The sequence below is a fragment of the Callithrix jacchus genome, chromosome 1 (assembly GCF_049354715.1).
Source record: "Callithrix jacchus isolate 240 chromosome 1, calJac240_pri, whole genome shotgun sequence".
Classification (NCBI taxonomy): Eukaryota; Metazoa; Chordata; class Mammalia; order Primates; family Cebidae; genus Callithrix; species Callithrix jacchus.
This window is the reverse complement of record NC_133502.1, coordinates 212,179,296-212,194,152: the sequence shown is the minus strand read 5'-3', so window position 1 is coordinate 212,194,152 and position 14,857 is coordinate 212,179,296. Positions and strand designations below refer to the sequence as shown.

Here is a 14,857-nt window from a genome sequence, read left to right as displayed (position 1 = left end):
ACTGTCCCTGCAGCCCCCAGCTTTCCGTGGTTCTAAGGGCCCCCTCTGCAGAGGGACCAGGGAGCCCGCCCTGCATCCTGAGGCGCCGCGCTCGGGGGACCCCACAGCTCAGGCCAGGCCGCTTCCTTTGCGGATCGTGAAGCTGAGGTCCAGAGGAGGGCAGGGGCAGGTCCTGGAAGCTCCCCAGGCAAAGGGAGCCGATCTCGGGGCTGGGGTCATAGGGCTCCACTCCTGTGATCTCTAGGGCCCTAGAGCCGGGAGGAGAGACTGGGGGGCCTTTCGTCCACCGCTGGGGCTGGGCAGAGGCTCAGCCGGTGCCGCAACGCGAAGCTGCTTCTGTGCAGTCCGAGCCGCGGCCCCTTTAAGAAGGGGTGGTGCTTCAGCCAGTCGCTAGGGACGCTGCCGGCGTGCGCGCCTCTACGGAAGCCGAGACGGCGCTTTCCGCGGGGCCCGGGCAGAAGCCGCGGCGTCGTTGAAGCGAACTGAAGCGGCGGCGATGTGGTCGGAGCGAGCGAAAGCGGCGGCCAGAGTCTGGGGCGTCGTCCTAGTGGGCAGAAGCGCAGTCGACGTCCCAGCGAGCAGAAGCGACCGCGCGGTCCCAGCCGGCAAAAGCGGAGGCCGCGTCCCAGCGAACAGAAGTGGCGGCGTCCAGAAGCGGCGAGCTTCGGAGAAGCCGTGGTGGCTTCCATGTGATGGAGGAGCAGGAGGGACGCTTCCGCGGTAAGTGGCGGGGCATGGACCCCCCCGGAACCCTCCGGGCCTCCCTGCTCCTTCCCCACCGCTCGCTTTTGGGCCCTGACTCCTTGTGGGCATCTGGGCCCCAGTAGTCTGCGTGGCGGTGGTTGTGGGGTCCTGGCCGCCGCAGCGTGCGCACCCTGGCCGGGAACGGTGTGCGACCCGCGTCCAGCCTGTAGGAGCACCTGGCCCAGAGGCCGCGGTGAAGCGCGGGACCTGGGACCCTCCGAGCCCCCGGCCCTCTGAGCTGAGGTCCAGGGTTATATGATGTTTCGGGACCTTTAGAGAGAGACCTCGCTAGAACCAATAGAACAGGTGACATTTGTAGTGTGAATTCTTTGAGGAGTCTCCAGGTAGTTCGCTGTTTTCCGAGGTGTCTATTCTGATTCTCATTTACAGTGTATGAGTTCCCTTCTCTCCAAAACCATACCCGTGTTCCCTTTTTTTTTTTACTTTTTCCTTTGGAGACAATCTCGTTCTGCCCCGGCGGGAGTGCAGTGGTGCCATCTGGCCTCCCTGCAACCTGCGCTCCCGGGTTCAAGCAATTTTCCTGTCTCAGCCTCCTGAGTAGCTGGGACTACAGGGGCCCGCCGCCACGCCAGGCTGATTTTTGTATCAGTAGTAAAGACGGGGTTTCTCCATATTGATCAGGCTGGTCTCAAACTCTTGACCTCAGGTGATCTGCTGCCTCGGACTCCCAAAAGTTCTGGGATTACTGGCGTAAGCCACCGAGCCTGGCCTCTCCTGTTTTTAAAAAACTTTCTAGGAATATTCAGTAAGTGTGAGATTATGTGTGGGTTTCAGTTAAACCACACACAGTTAATTAACTGTTGGATAGTTAATTTTGAGGACCTTTTACCTGTTGTTCGATTTTCTGTCGCAGAATTGTCTGTTCAGGTCCTTTGCGAAATATTAGATTCTTTTGCTACTTTGTAGTGTTTTTTGTGTACACCTTAGATGACAACTCATGAATTACATGATTACCTGAAATTTTTGCCTAATCTATAGGACGCTTTTTTAATTTGGAAGGTAGTTTCTTTGCTGTGCAGAAACTTTTCAGGTTGATGTAGTCCATGTTTATTTTTGCGCTTTGTGCATGTAATTCTGGTCACCCATATAAGAAAATACTTCTCAGTGACAAATCATTTAATTGTCAAGGAGGTTTTCCTACCAGGGTGTTTGTTTCTTTCCTCTCTTTGCAAAGGTGAGCAGAGTCACGTGACCCAGAATATATGCTCAACCTGTGTTTTAGTTAAAACATTTTGTGCTATATGGTCTTTTGTTCTGGTCTTTGGGGTTTTTTTGGTTTGTTTTTTGCGGGGGGGGGGCGTTGATTTTCATATATCATGTAAAGTCAGGGTCCTGTTTCTCTCTTCTGCATTCAGAGAGCATTTTTCTCAAAGGTATTCATTGAGCAGACTCTGCCTTCCACACTGCGGTGGTCTTTATTAAAGGGAGTTGACTGTGTCCATATTTGCGTTGATCTTGTTTTGTCCTCCCCATTTTTATCCACAATTCTAGGTTTGTTTGTTTTTTTTTGAGAGACAGGGTTTCACTCTTGTTACCCAGGCTGGAGTGCAATGGTGTGATCTCCGCTCACCACAACCTCCGCCTCCTGGGTTCAGGCAATTCTCCTGCCTCAGCCTCCTGAGTAGCTGGGATTACAGGCACATTATCATGCCCAGCTAATTTTTTGTATTTTTAGTAAAGATGGGGTTTCACCATGCTGACCAGGATGGTCTCGATCTCTTGACCTCGTGATCCACCTGCCTCAGCCTCCCAAAGTGTGGGGATTACAGGCTTGAGCCACCGTGCCCGGCTAATTCTAGGTATTGATTTTATCCAGGTACCATATATGTGCTGCACAACTGCGGCTTGGCAGTGTGATTTAATATCCAGGATTGTGGGTCCTCACTTTGATTGAATTTCTCAGGATTCCTTTAGATATGAATTGCTTTTGTGGTTCCCTGTGATTTTTAGCAATGTGTATTTATGTCTGTTAACTTTTTTTTGCAACATAAAGGTGCATAATTAGGGGTACATTTTCACACATATAGATTGGGTAATGATCAAATCAGGGTACTTAGGATCTCTGTTCCCTCATAAGGTATTATTTTTGTGTGGAGAGAACACATACAATTCTCCTTTCTTGTTCTTTTGAAAAATACAATATTGTTAACTCCGGTCACCAGGCTGAGGAGAACACTCAGTTTGATTCCTTTAAGGTTAAGATAACTTTGCTACCAATCCCTACTCCCCCTCTATCTCCCAGACAGACCCTGGTAGCCAATACTGCGCTTTCTACCTCTTTAAGACAGACATCTTAAGATTCAGTGTTTGCCTTTCTTGGCCCAGCTCATTATGTTTAACATAATGTTTTCCAGGTTCATCTGGGTTGCTCCATATGACACTGTTTCATCGTTTTGGTGGCCGAAGAATATTCCCTAGTGTATGCATATGAGAGTGTCTTGATCCCTTTATCTGTGGATGGACAGGTTGGTTGAGTGTATACCCAGTAGTGGGAATGCTAGCTGGTATGCTATTTTTCCTTTCTATTCTTTGCAGGACCCCCAACTGTTTTTTATAGCATTAATACTAATATACGTTTCCACAAACAGTTCCCTTTGTGGAAATTCATACTAGAAGTTGTCTTTTTAAATATTTTAATCTGTCTGTAATGTTCATTCTGGTTGGAGTGAGATAAGATCTGAGTGTGGCTTTGATCTTCATTTTTCTCACGTATAATAACGGTAACCACATTTTTGCAAATGTTGCATCAGTTTCTTGTCTGCACAAATATCTCTTCAGGTTATTTGGTTTGGTTATTTTTCTGATATATATATATATATATATTTTTTTTTTTGCCAGCCGGTAGTGTTACCGGCTTGTACCTTTTCAAAAATAACGCCTTATCCAACTGAATGTTTGCCCAAACGTTTCTTACGGTTTTTAGTATGCTTTTTCATTTTGTTCATTGTTTGTTAGACACAAACTCCTCAGTGTGACGTGGCCCCACATGTGTATGATTTCTTGGTTAGCTGTGCTGTTGGTTACTAATGAAGAAAAAACTCAATCACTACCAAAGCAGTTCATTGTCCACGATTTTCTTTTCCTTGTATTTTTGTTTTTGCAAATCGTAAGCATATATCCAAGTTGCAATAAATATCCGCACACCGAGGTTGTCTTTATAGGAGCTTTATGGTTGCAAGTTTTGTGTATAATCTTTAATCCTTTTCAGTTGATTATTGTGTATTTCATACCATGAGAGTCCTGTATTATTCTTTTGCATATGGATACCTAGTTTTGAAAACCTTCCCCATTGTGTCAGTTTGATAGTGTTTTGAAAAACGTATTCACTCTATATAAATTTCCATTTATTATTAAACGCCCTCATTTTGCTCACTGGTCTGTGTTTCTCTGTGTTTACCAGTAGCATATGGGTTGGTTAACTAGGGATTTTCATTTAATTAGAACTCAGGGAATGTGATACATGCCACATGGTTTGTGTTTCTCAGGGTAACTGTGGAAATTCAGGGTGTTTCACATTTCCATATAAATTTTGGCATTGTTTTCTTTATATATCTTAAAACACCATTTCCCATATATAAATGTATATAATGAGAGGGTACAGGGAAGATTTTGATACATGTGTATTCTGAGTAATGATCAAATTGGGTTATTTAGCATCTCTTCACCTGGTATAGTTATGATATTTTTGTGTGGTAGCAACATTCAGAATATTTTCTTCTAGCTACTTTGAGACATATACATTTGTGTTAAGGCCAGTCACCCTGCTGTGGAATAGAAGACCAGCATTGATTGCTGTCATCTGAGGAAAGTTTTTACCCATTACCGATTCCTTCCCAGACCCTCTCCATTTTCCCAGCAACCTCTAGTAACCCCTATTGAACTTTCTGCTTCTAGGAGGTGAAGATGTTTTCAGTCTGCATGCCTGGGATCGTGTGGAATGGGACTTTCTCTACCAGGCTCATTCGTTGGACCTGATGTTCTCCAGGTTTCTTCATGTGGCTGCAGATGGCAGGATTCCCAGAGCTTAATGGCTGGAACATACTCCATGGTGTATGTGAACAGCAGTTTCTTCATCCCTGCAGCTGCGGGTGGACGGGTAGGTTGGTTCTGTACTTTGGCCACAGTTACAAGTGCTTCAGTACCCATGGAAGGCAGATAGCTCTCTTCAGCCCAGGGATTTCAACTGCTTTAAATGTGGAACCAGTGGTGGGGCTGCCAGCTGACATGGTAGTTGTACTGTGAAGTTTTTCAGGAACCTCTTGCTGTTTCTCAGTGTGTGTATACTAGTTCAGGTCTCCACCAATAGTGTTGAAGAGGTTACCTTTCTGTAAGTCTACACTGGCTGGCGCCTTCCAAAATTTGTGTTTTGTTTTTGGTAGTATTCATAGCGAGTGGAAGGAGACGGAATCTTAGCATGGTTTCCATGGACATTTTTGTGAGTATTAGTGATGTGGAGAAAGTCATTTGAGAAATCCCCACGTTGCTTTCCATGGTGTCTGAACTGGTTTGCATTTGCACCAGCAGCAGAGCAGCGTCCCTGTCCTCTGCCTCGCCTGCATTCGTTCTTGGGGACTGTGTCCTAATCGTCATTCTGGCCAGTGTGAAATACTATCTCGTGGGCCTTTTGCTTTGCCTCTTTCTGATGCTGACTGAGGCAGAGAAGTGTTGTCATGTCTGTTGGTTGCAGTAAGCCTTCTTTTGAGGTGCGTGTTTTCATGCCCCTTGCCCTTTCTTCATTGAGTTTTTGTTTTCCTGGTTTATTTGCTTAACATCTTTAAGGTGGATCCGGGATATTAGCCTTCATCAGATGCACACGTGGGAACATTTTCTCCCATTGTGCGGGCCGTCTGTTCACTCTGTTGGTCATTTCTTCTGTGCAGCAGCTCTTTGTGTATTTGGTGCCACTGGGCAATAATTGTTTTAGTTACACTTGCCTTTGGAGACTGAGACACATCCACACTGTGCCAAATCCTCTGTCAGGAAGGGTGTTTCTAGGTTCTCTTGCAGGCTTTTCATAGTTTGAGGTCTTGCATTTACATCTTTCATTCATCTTGAGTTTGTGTCTGTACACCGTGAGACGCGGGGCCCACTGTTTTTCTTCTGCAGCTGGCTAGTCATTTATGCCAGCGCCATCTATTGAAAGGAGGGAGTCCTTTCTCCAAAGCTGATTTTTGTGAATTTTGTTGAAGATCAGATGGTGTTAGAGGTGAGGGTTTCAGTCTGGGTCCTGTAATCTGTTCCACTGCTCTGTGTGGAATGGGGTCCCTAGCTTTTCAATGAAATTTAATATCAAGAAGTGTGACACAACCGAGGTAGTTTGGATTTCTCAGGATTGCTTTGGAAATTCAGTGTGTTTTATGGGCCACATGAATTTTAGCATTGCATATTTACATAGTTTTTAAAAGGTTGGTCATATAGTAAAGGTATACAATGGGGGAAGTTAGAGTGGGGCATTTTGATTAATGCAGACACAGAGGAATGATCAAATCAGGATATTTAGAGCCTCTCTTATCAGAAATAGTTGTGAATTTGTTTGTGGTAGAAACATTTGGAATCTCCCACATTTTGTGAAAAGGGTGTGATGTTGTGTTAACCTCTGGTCACTTGGCTGTGGACCAGTGAGGAGCGATTCATTCCTCTCATCTAAGGGTAACTTTGTGCCTATTTCTGACCTCTGCCCGTGCCCCTTCTTCCCTCCAACCTTTAGTAACTACTATTGTGCTTTGTAGACCTATGCAATAAAGCCTTTTATTTTGGATTCTACATTAGTTGTTCTTTTTCTGCCTGTCTTAGGTCATACACGATGTCCTCCAAGTTCAACAGTGTGGCTCCAAATGATGACATTTCATTCCGGTTTTCTAGCTGAAGACGATTCTATTTGTGCACATACACCAGGTATCCCTTCATGTGTGGATGCGCAGGTAAGTCTATTCTTTGTCTTGGCAATTGTGAATAGTGCTGCAGTCCACATAGGATGGCAGATGCCTCTTGTATGGACTGATTTCTTTCGTCCTGAAAGTATACTTAGTAGTAGACTTGTTAGATGAAGTGGTAGTTGTAGGTTAAACTTTTGGAGGAAGCTCCCACTGGTGTCTGTAGTATGAATGCTAATTAACATTCTGACCAAATGAGCTCCTCTGTGGAAATTGACAGCAGCATTTGCATCTCTTTTAATGTATTTGATTGCTTTGATAACACCCGTATGAATTATAGTGAGATCATGTGTGTTGCTTTGATTTACATCTTTCTCGTGATTTGCGATATTATCTAAGTTTTTAAAACTTGTTTTCAACGTTACGTCTTCTTTGCAGAAATGTCTGTTTAGGTTATTTGGTCCCAGTTTGCTTAGTTATTAGTTTCTCTTTTGTGTTTTTGCTAGTAAGTAGCGTTTGTTGCTTAGACATTTTGAAGACAACCTTTCATCATATGTAGGTTTGCCGAAACCTTTCTTGTAAACTTCAGGATAATTTTTTTTTTTTTTTTTGAGAGGAGTTTCGCTCTTGTTACCCAGGCTGGAGTGCTATGGTGCAATCTTGGCTCACTGCAACCTCCGCCTCCTGGGTTCAGGCAATTCTCCTGCCTCAGCCTCCCGAGTAGCTGGGATTACAGGCACGCGCCACCATGCCCAGCTAATTTTTTGTATTTTCAGTAGAGACGGGGTTTCACCATGTTGACCAGGATGGTCTCGATCTCTTGAGCTTGTGATCCACCCGCCTCAGCCTCCCAAAGTGTTGGGATTACAGGCTTGAGCCGCCACGCCTGGCGGATGGGCACAAACTCTAACGTATGATGTAGTCCCACGTGTGTCTGTTTTCTTGTTGTCCTTTGATGTAGGTGACTGATGAGGAAAAACAGAATCATGACCAAACTATCCCATCATCTATGAGATTTTCCCCCTGTATTTTTTATTTTGTTTTGGCACACTGTGAGCACAGATCCACATTGACCTAAACATACCCACACCATGTGTCTTCTCATTGGAAGAGTTTGATGCTTTTGACTTTTGTTGATCAGTCTCTAATTCATTTTGAGTTAATCCTTGGTCTTTTTACACAGTTGGGGTCCTATTCTACTTACGTAGGGATATCCAGTTTTCAAATCCATTTACTAAACAGATTCCCTGCTCTTCATTGTGTCTGTCGGTGTTCTTTTACAAAATGTGTACACCACCTAGGAATTTGGGTTTGTGATCGAGCTCCCTCATTCTGTCTGTTGGGTTTCTTGATTAGTGCCAGTCATCTAGTGTTTAGATAACTGGCTTCTCAATATAATTTCAAATGGAGGACAGTGATGCATTCCATGTACTTTGTGTTTTCAGGGTTGCTTTGAAATTCAGGGTGTTTCATGGTTCCATGTAAATTTTAGTGTCATTGGTATTCTTTTTTTTTTTTATAAAGCGATTACGCTAGAGCATATGTATATAACTATAAGATACAGGGGCCATTTTGATATGGGTGCACCTAGCATATTGATCGAATCACAATATTTAGCATCTGTGAAGTCCTCTAGGTATTATTTGTCTGTGGAGATGATACTCATAATCCTTTCCAGCTCTTTGGAAAATTCACTACAATATTAACCTGGTTCACCCTGCTATAGAAGAGAAGGGCAAGACTGATCTGTTTTCTAAGTGTAACTTTGTACCCAGGACCAATCCCTGCCTAGGCGCCCCTTCCCCACAGCCTCTGGTAACCACTATTGAACTTTGTGCTTCTGTGAGGTCAAGTTGTTTCAGATTCCACGTGCATGAGATCATGCAGTATATGCCTTTCTCTGCCTGGCTTATTTCATTTAACATAATGTTCCTCAGGTTTTTCCACGTGGCCGCAAGTGACGAGATTTCACCCATTTCTACGATTAAAGAATATTCTGCTCTGGATGTATATTGCAGTTTCTTCATCCCTTCACAATGGAAGAACAGGTAGGTGTATTTCCTATCTTGGCTATCGTGAGTACTGCAGTACGGAGGGTAAGGCAGGTATCTCTTCCACGTAGGAATGGAATAATGGCTGGATGAAATGGGCATTTACTTCGTTGGAGGCACTTCCAGCTGTTTTTCATAGTGTGTGTAGACACTGACATTCCCACCAATATGAGAATGAGTGTATGAGAAGAGTTTCCCCTTCTGAAAGTCTGTACTGTTGTTTCCTTTTAAAAGTTTTATTTCTGTTTTAGGTAACATTCATTCGATGTGGATGGAAGCGGCATCTCAGTGCAGGTTTCCTTGACATTCTTGTGAGGATTAGCGCTTTTGAGAGACTTTTCTTTTACCTGTGAGTCAGTTTCCCATCTGCTTCGCAGACACGTCTGTTCAGGTCCTTTGCCCAGACTTAGCTTGGGTGTTTGTTTTTGTTTCCCCCCACATGGTAGTGTTAGTGTCTTTCACAGATTTTATAACGACCCCTTTGAAAGACAGGATTTTCCATAGTTTTCTTTCAGTCTGTGAGGCACCTTCTCTTCTGTTCATTGTTTTCTTTTCACAGCATGAGATCTGATGTTTTCCGTAGTTCCACCTGTTTACATATTAGTGGTGCCTTCCGTTTGCAGTTAAAAACAGTGAAAAAGATCGCCAATCCATGGCATTGTCTATGTTTTTTTCCTTCTAATTCTCTTTTTCTTTTTATATTTCACGTTTTGCAACTTGTGTGCATAGATTAGTCCTCTAAACTATGTGCTTACCTGTTGTTTCCTGAGGGAAGGAAATGGTTTCAAGATTGAGTTTAGGCCTTTCATGTAATTTACATCGATTTTTGTCCTATTTCAGTGTTTTTCATGTGGTTATCCAGTTTGCTCAAAATCATTTATTCTTTTCCCATTGTGTCTATTTGTGTTGTGTTTAAAAATGTGTTCAGTGTACATTCACTTGGGTGGCATGTGGGACTCCCTCATTCTGTCCGTTGGGTAGCCTTTCTGTCTTTATGCCAGTGGCAGGTTGTTTGGGTAAATAGAGGTTTTCGTTATTTTATCATTATGCTCACTCAGTGCCTTTAGTTTCTTGCATATGTTAGAAAACAGTTCTTTTTGGATACATGATTTTCTATAATTTTATCCCAATCTGTAGGGTGCCTTTTCTTTGGGTTCACCGTTTTCTCCTTGTTTATAAATTTTAAAGTTGTCCTTTGTCTAACCTGTTTAAATTTGCTTTTGTTAGCAGGGATGTTTGTTTCCCGTTGGGAAGTAAAGCGAGCTAGATGGCGAAAATGTTGTATTATTTATGGGTATATTCTTCCTAATTTTTCCTTTCTGCAGCTGGTGTACACAGATTCAAGTTTTCCCAAAATAGACACTCACCCTATGTATTTTCCTGAGAGCTTGTTAAGTTTCAGGATTAAACTTAGGTGCTGAGTTGGTTTTGTGTTGATGTTTGTGTTCTTGTGCAACGTAAGGGTCTCACTTCAGTCCTCTGCACGTGAATACCCAGGTTTCTCAACCTGGGTGCCTTTGGTGTGTTTCTGAAAAATGTGTTTATATCATTTTGGTCTGATTGTCTGGCTCCTTCATTTGGTCCATTTGGTGATCTTTCTGTGTTTATGTCACTAATGGATGGAAAGGGTCAGGGTAAGTTTTGTTTTCTTTTTTTCTTTTTCTGTAGCTTTACACCTTAATTTGGTAAAAGAGTACCTACATTTACTTTGATTAACAATATTGTGCACACAGTACTAGTCGGGTGGTTCATCAGTTGATCATCTATCTCAATTGGGGTAAATGTTAGTGAAGTGATAGAAATAACAAAGACATTTATCAAAAGAGGGCTCTCATGCACAAATAAGTTCCAGTATCAAAAATTCAGTAGGCTGGGCACAGTGACTCACACCTATAATCCCAGCACTTTGGGAGGCCGAGGTAGGCAAATCACCTGAAGTTAGGAGTTTGAGACCAGCCTGGTCAACATGGTGAAACCCCATTTCTACTAAAAATTCAAATATGAGCCGGGCGTGGTGGCACACACCTGTAATCCCAGCTATTCAAGAGCTGAGGCTGGAGGATAGCTTTAACCCAGGAGGCGGAGGTTGCAATGAGCCGAGATTGTGCCATTGCACTCCAGCCTGGGGTACAGAGTGAGACCCCATCTCAAAAAAAAAATAATAATAGTTCAGTAAACAAATGTTACTTAAACTATATAAGAGTTATAAAATAGTTAAAAAAAATTCTCCCCCTCCCCCAAATTTTGGAAGGACATATAAGAGTGATATAAGATCATTAACTAGATTGAGACACATAGAATACTACAGACAAATAGGACATAGGGATATAAAAGTAAAAGGTGTATCAGTGATAGAATTGGTAAGAAAAAAAAAATAGTAATACTTGACTTACTAAGAGATTTGTCTAGGGTTTGGCTGTTTTTCAAATATGGGAAAATCCCAAAAGCCAGGTGCAGTGGTGCACAACCGTAGTCCCAAATACTCCAGAAGTTGAGGCAGGAAGATTCCTTGAGCCCAGGAATTCAAGGCTGTAGTGTGAAACATGGTGCCGGTGAGTCGCCACTCTCTCACTTCAGCCTGGGCAACATAGCATGACTGTGTCTCTCAGAAAGATTACAGCAATTATAAAACATTTGTTTCAGCGGAAATGTAACTTTTTTGTGTCTCATTATTTAAAAAATTCAGTCAGTGCACTTTAACTTATCATTTTGATGGTGTTTTTATGATCTTAACACCCAGAAAAGTAATATAGGCCCATGCTGAATGAGGCCTCAGCCTTCTATCTTTACCTGGGTTCATGTCCCAGCATATGATAGTAGAGCAAATCTAATGCTTTTAAGAAAGCATTGCAGCAGCTAAAAGAGAACAAATTAAATGGATGTTCTAACATAAATTACAAGCTAGCTAGCTGATTAAAAACATCAATATATTGCTTTGTGTTGTTTCTCTGAGTATACCATATCTGTGTGCCCATGAAACATTGGTATGCCTCCATTGAGACTTGTTTTTTCTCCTTATTTATGTAAAAGATAACACACAATTTAGTGGCATCAAGTAAAGTGACAGAACATACGATCTTTTGGTTTTCCATTTTTGAGTTACTTCACTTAGAAGAATGGCCTCCAGCTCCCTCCAAGTTGCCGCAAAAGTCATGATTTCATCCCTTTTGATGTCTGAGGAGTAGCCCATGGTGTGTGTGCACCACAGTTCCTGTATGCACTCAGCAGTCAATGGGCACTTAGGTTGGTTCCATATCTTTGCAGTTGCAGATTGTGCTGTAAACATGCATTTGCACGTGTCTTTGTGTCTTTTTTCATGTGACTACTTCTTTTCCTTTGGGTAGATACCCAGTAGTGGGATTGCTGGATGAAATGGTAGTTCTGCTTTTACTTCTTTAAGGACTCTCATGCTGTTTTCCATACTGGTTGTGCTAATTTACATTCCCACCAGTCGTGTAAAAGTGTTCCCTCTTCACATTCAAGCTGAGTTGGTTTTCAGCTTTTTAATGGTGGCAGTTCTTGCAGGAGTAAGGTTGTATCTCACTGCGGTTTTCATTTGCATTTCCTTGATTAGTGATGTTAGTGCCCTTTAGAGACTTCAGTAGTTTCCTTGTTTCATTCTCCATATGAGACCACAAGACAGCTAAATTTCTATTTATTTTAATTTTGACATGAAGGCTCACTCTTGTCCAGGCTGGAGTGCAGTGGCACGATCTTTGCTCACTGCAACCTCTGCCTTCTGAGTTCAAGCAGTTCTCCCGTCTCAGCCTCCCGAGTAGTTGGGACTACAGGTGCCTGCCACCATGCCCAGCTAATTTTTCTATTTTTAGTAGAGACAGGTTTTCACCATATTGGTCAGGCTGGTCTCCAACTCCTGATCTCAGGTGATTCACCCACCTCAGCCTCCCAAGGTGCTGGGAATACAGGCGTGAGCCACTGCTCCCAGCCGAGGCAACAACAAGACATCTATCGATGAACCCTCACCAGACACCAAATTTTTTTGGTGAGTTGATGTGAAATTCCCAGCCTCCAGAACTCTAATAATGTCTATTTATAACTCACCCAGTTTATGACATTTAGTTACAGCAGCCTGAATGGGCTAAAACGGTATGTGTGTAATTACCTTCTTAGCATTGCGTTTGCTCGAATCTGTAAGTTTTTGGTATGTTATGTTTTTTATTTCTTTTATCTCAAGATAATTTCTGACTTCCCTTGTGATTTCTTTTTTGATACATTGGCTAGTTAAGAGTATGTTGTTTAGTTTTTCTTTTCTTTTTTTCTATTGAGACAGGGTCTCACTCTGTCACCCAGGCTGGATGGCAGTGGTGCAATCTCTGCTCACTGCAGCCTCCCTCTGACTTCCAGGTTCAAGTGACTTTCATGCTTTAGCCTCCCAAGTAGCTGTGATTACAGGTGCCCGCCAGCATGCCCAGCTAATTTTTATATTTTTATTACAAACAGGGTTTCACCAGGTTGGCCAGACTGGTCCCGGACTCTCGACCTCAGGTGATCCACCCACCTTGGCTTCCCAAAGTGCTGGGAGTACAGGTGTGAGTTACCACATCTAATCTAATTTTTCAAACAATGGAAACATTTGTGATTTTTTTAAAAGTTCTCCTGTTAATTTAATGTGACTAGATATGATGCTTTGTATACTTTCTGTCTTTAAAGTTGATTAATCCTTCTCTTCTGGGCTAATATATTGTCCATTTTTGAGAATGTTCCATGTGCACTTGAGAAAAATGTGTGTTCTTCTGCTATTGGGTGCAGTGTCCTGTGTATGTCTGCTAGGTCCAATCGGTTGATGGTGTTGTTTCATTTATTTTCTTAATGATCGTCAGTCTAGTTTTCTACTCATTGTTAAAAGTGGCATAAGAGGGCTGGGTGTGTTGGCTCATGCCTGTAATCCTAGCACTTTGGGAGGCCAAGGTGGGCAGATCACCTGAGGTCGGGAGGTCGAGACCAGCCTGGCCAACAAGGCGAAACCCTATCTCTAGTAAAAATAAAAAAAACAGCCAGGCATGGTGGCAGGCACCTGTAATCCCAGCTACTTGGGAGGCTGAGGCAGGAGAATCACTTGAACCTGGGAGGCAGAGGTTGCAGTGAGCCAAGATCACACCATTACACTCCAGCCTGGGCAACAGAGTGAGACTGTCTCAAAAAAAAAAAAGTGGAATATTAAGGTCTCCAACTCTTTGTAGAACTGTGTTTCTTTTTTAAATTTTGCCAATTTCCTTGATGCATTTTAGGGCTGGGAAGTTTATGACATATGTTTATGATTATCATGTTTTCTTGGTGAATTGGCCCTTCTATTAATTTAATATCCTTATCTTTTGCAATTTTTTTGACATAAAGTTTATTTTGTCTGATATTAGTATAACAACCCAAGCTCTCTCTTGGTTACTATTTGTGGGGAATATATTTTCCATCCTTTCACTTTCAGTATTTAAATTATTTGTGGAGAAGGAGTCTCTTTATGTTTCCCAGGCTGTTCTTGAACTCCTGGGCTGAAGTGATCTTCTTGCTGTGGCCTCCCAAAGTGTTGGGATTATAGGTGTGAGCCACTGCAGTTAGTCCAATTCAATGATTTTTAGTATATTTAGTATATTTACACAATTATGTAACAATCACCAAAATCTAGCTTAAGGACATTTCATCATCCCAGAAAGAAACTCGTGCTTATCAGAGTCACTTTTCGGTCTCATTCCCAGCCCTAGTCAACCAGTAAGCTGCTTTTCATCCCTGTATTAGGCTGTTCTGGACCTTTCATATAAACGAAATCATGCGACATGTGTTCTTTTGCATCTGGCTTCTTTCCCGAAGCCTTGCGTTGCTGAGGTTGATCACTGTGGTAGCATGCCTCAGAACTCATTTTTGATTGCTGAATAGTATTCCTTTGTACTCCCCACATTTGAATTCCTTCGTCAGTTGATGGGCATTTGGCTTGTCTCCACTTTTTGGTTCTTGTGAGTGGTGTTGTGAACATTCACCCACAAGTCTTTGCGTGAACATACATTTTCATTGTTCCTGGTTAGATACCTAGAAGTAAAGTTACTGACTTTAAGGAAATTTGACTTTATTTTATTTTATTATTATTTTTGTCCTGAGCCCCTTGCAGTTCTGCTAGAGAAGGCAATTTTATTTTTAACATTTTGAGAAACTGTCATA

At 42.6% G+C, this 14,857-nt stretch overlaps 1 protein-coding gene across 50 annotated transcripts in view; it reads left to right on the top strand.

The window, feature by feature from the left end:
• Positions 1–428: 428 nt before the first annotated feature.
• LOC103791316 (myosin-9) overlaps positions 429–14,857 on the top strand; it is a 40,496-nt gene continuing 26,067 nt past the window's right edge. For 15 of the 50 annotated variants that reach the window (XM_078342343.1, XM_078342342.1, XM_078342511.1 and 12 more), the window contains exons 1-6: positions 429–720; positions 3,120–3,230; positions 4,660–4,861; positions 6,559–6,686; positions 8,576–8,686; positions 13,151–13,237. In XM_078342343.1, the coding sequence (XP_078198469.1) occupies positions 6,671–6,686; positions 8,576–8,686; positions 13,151–13,237 (214 nt within the window). In that variant the 5' untranslated portion in view covers positions 429–720; positions 3,120–3,230; positions 4,660–4,861; positions 6,559–6,670. Of the gene's footprint in view, positions 721–3,119; positions 3,231–4,659; positions 4,862–6,558; positions 6,687–8,575; positions 8,687–8,940; positions 9,039–13,150; positions 13,240–14,857 lie in introns of all 50 variants that reach the window. The other 35 variants (XM_078342515.1, XM_078342506.1, XM_078342516.1 and 32 more) reach the window with 7 other exon arrangements.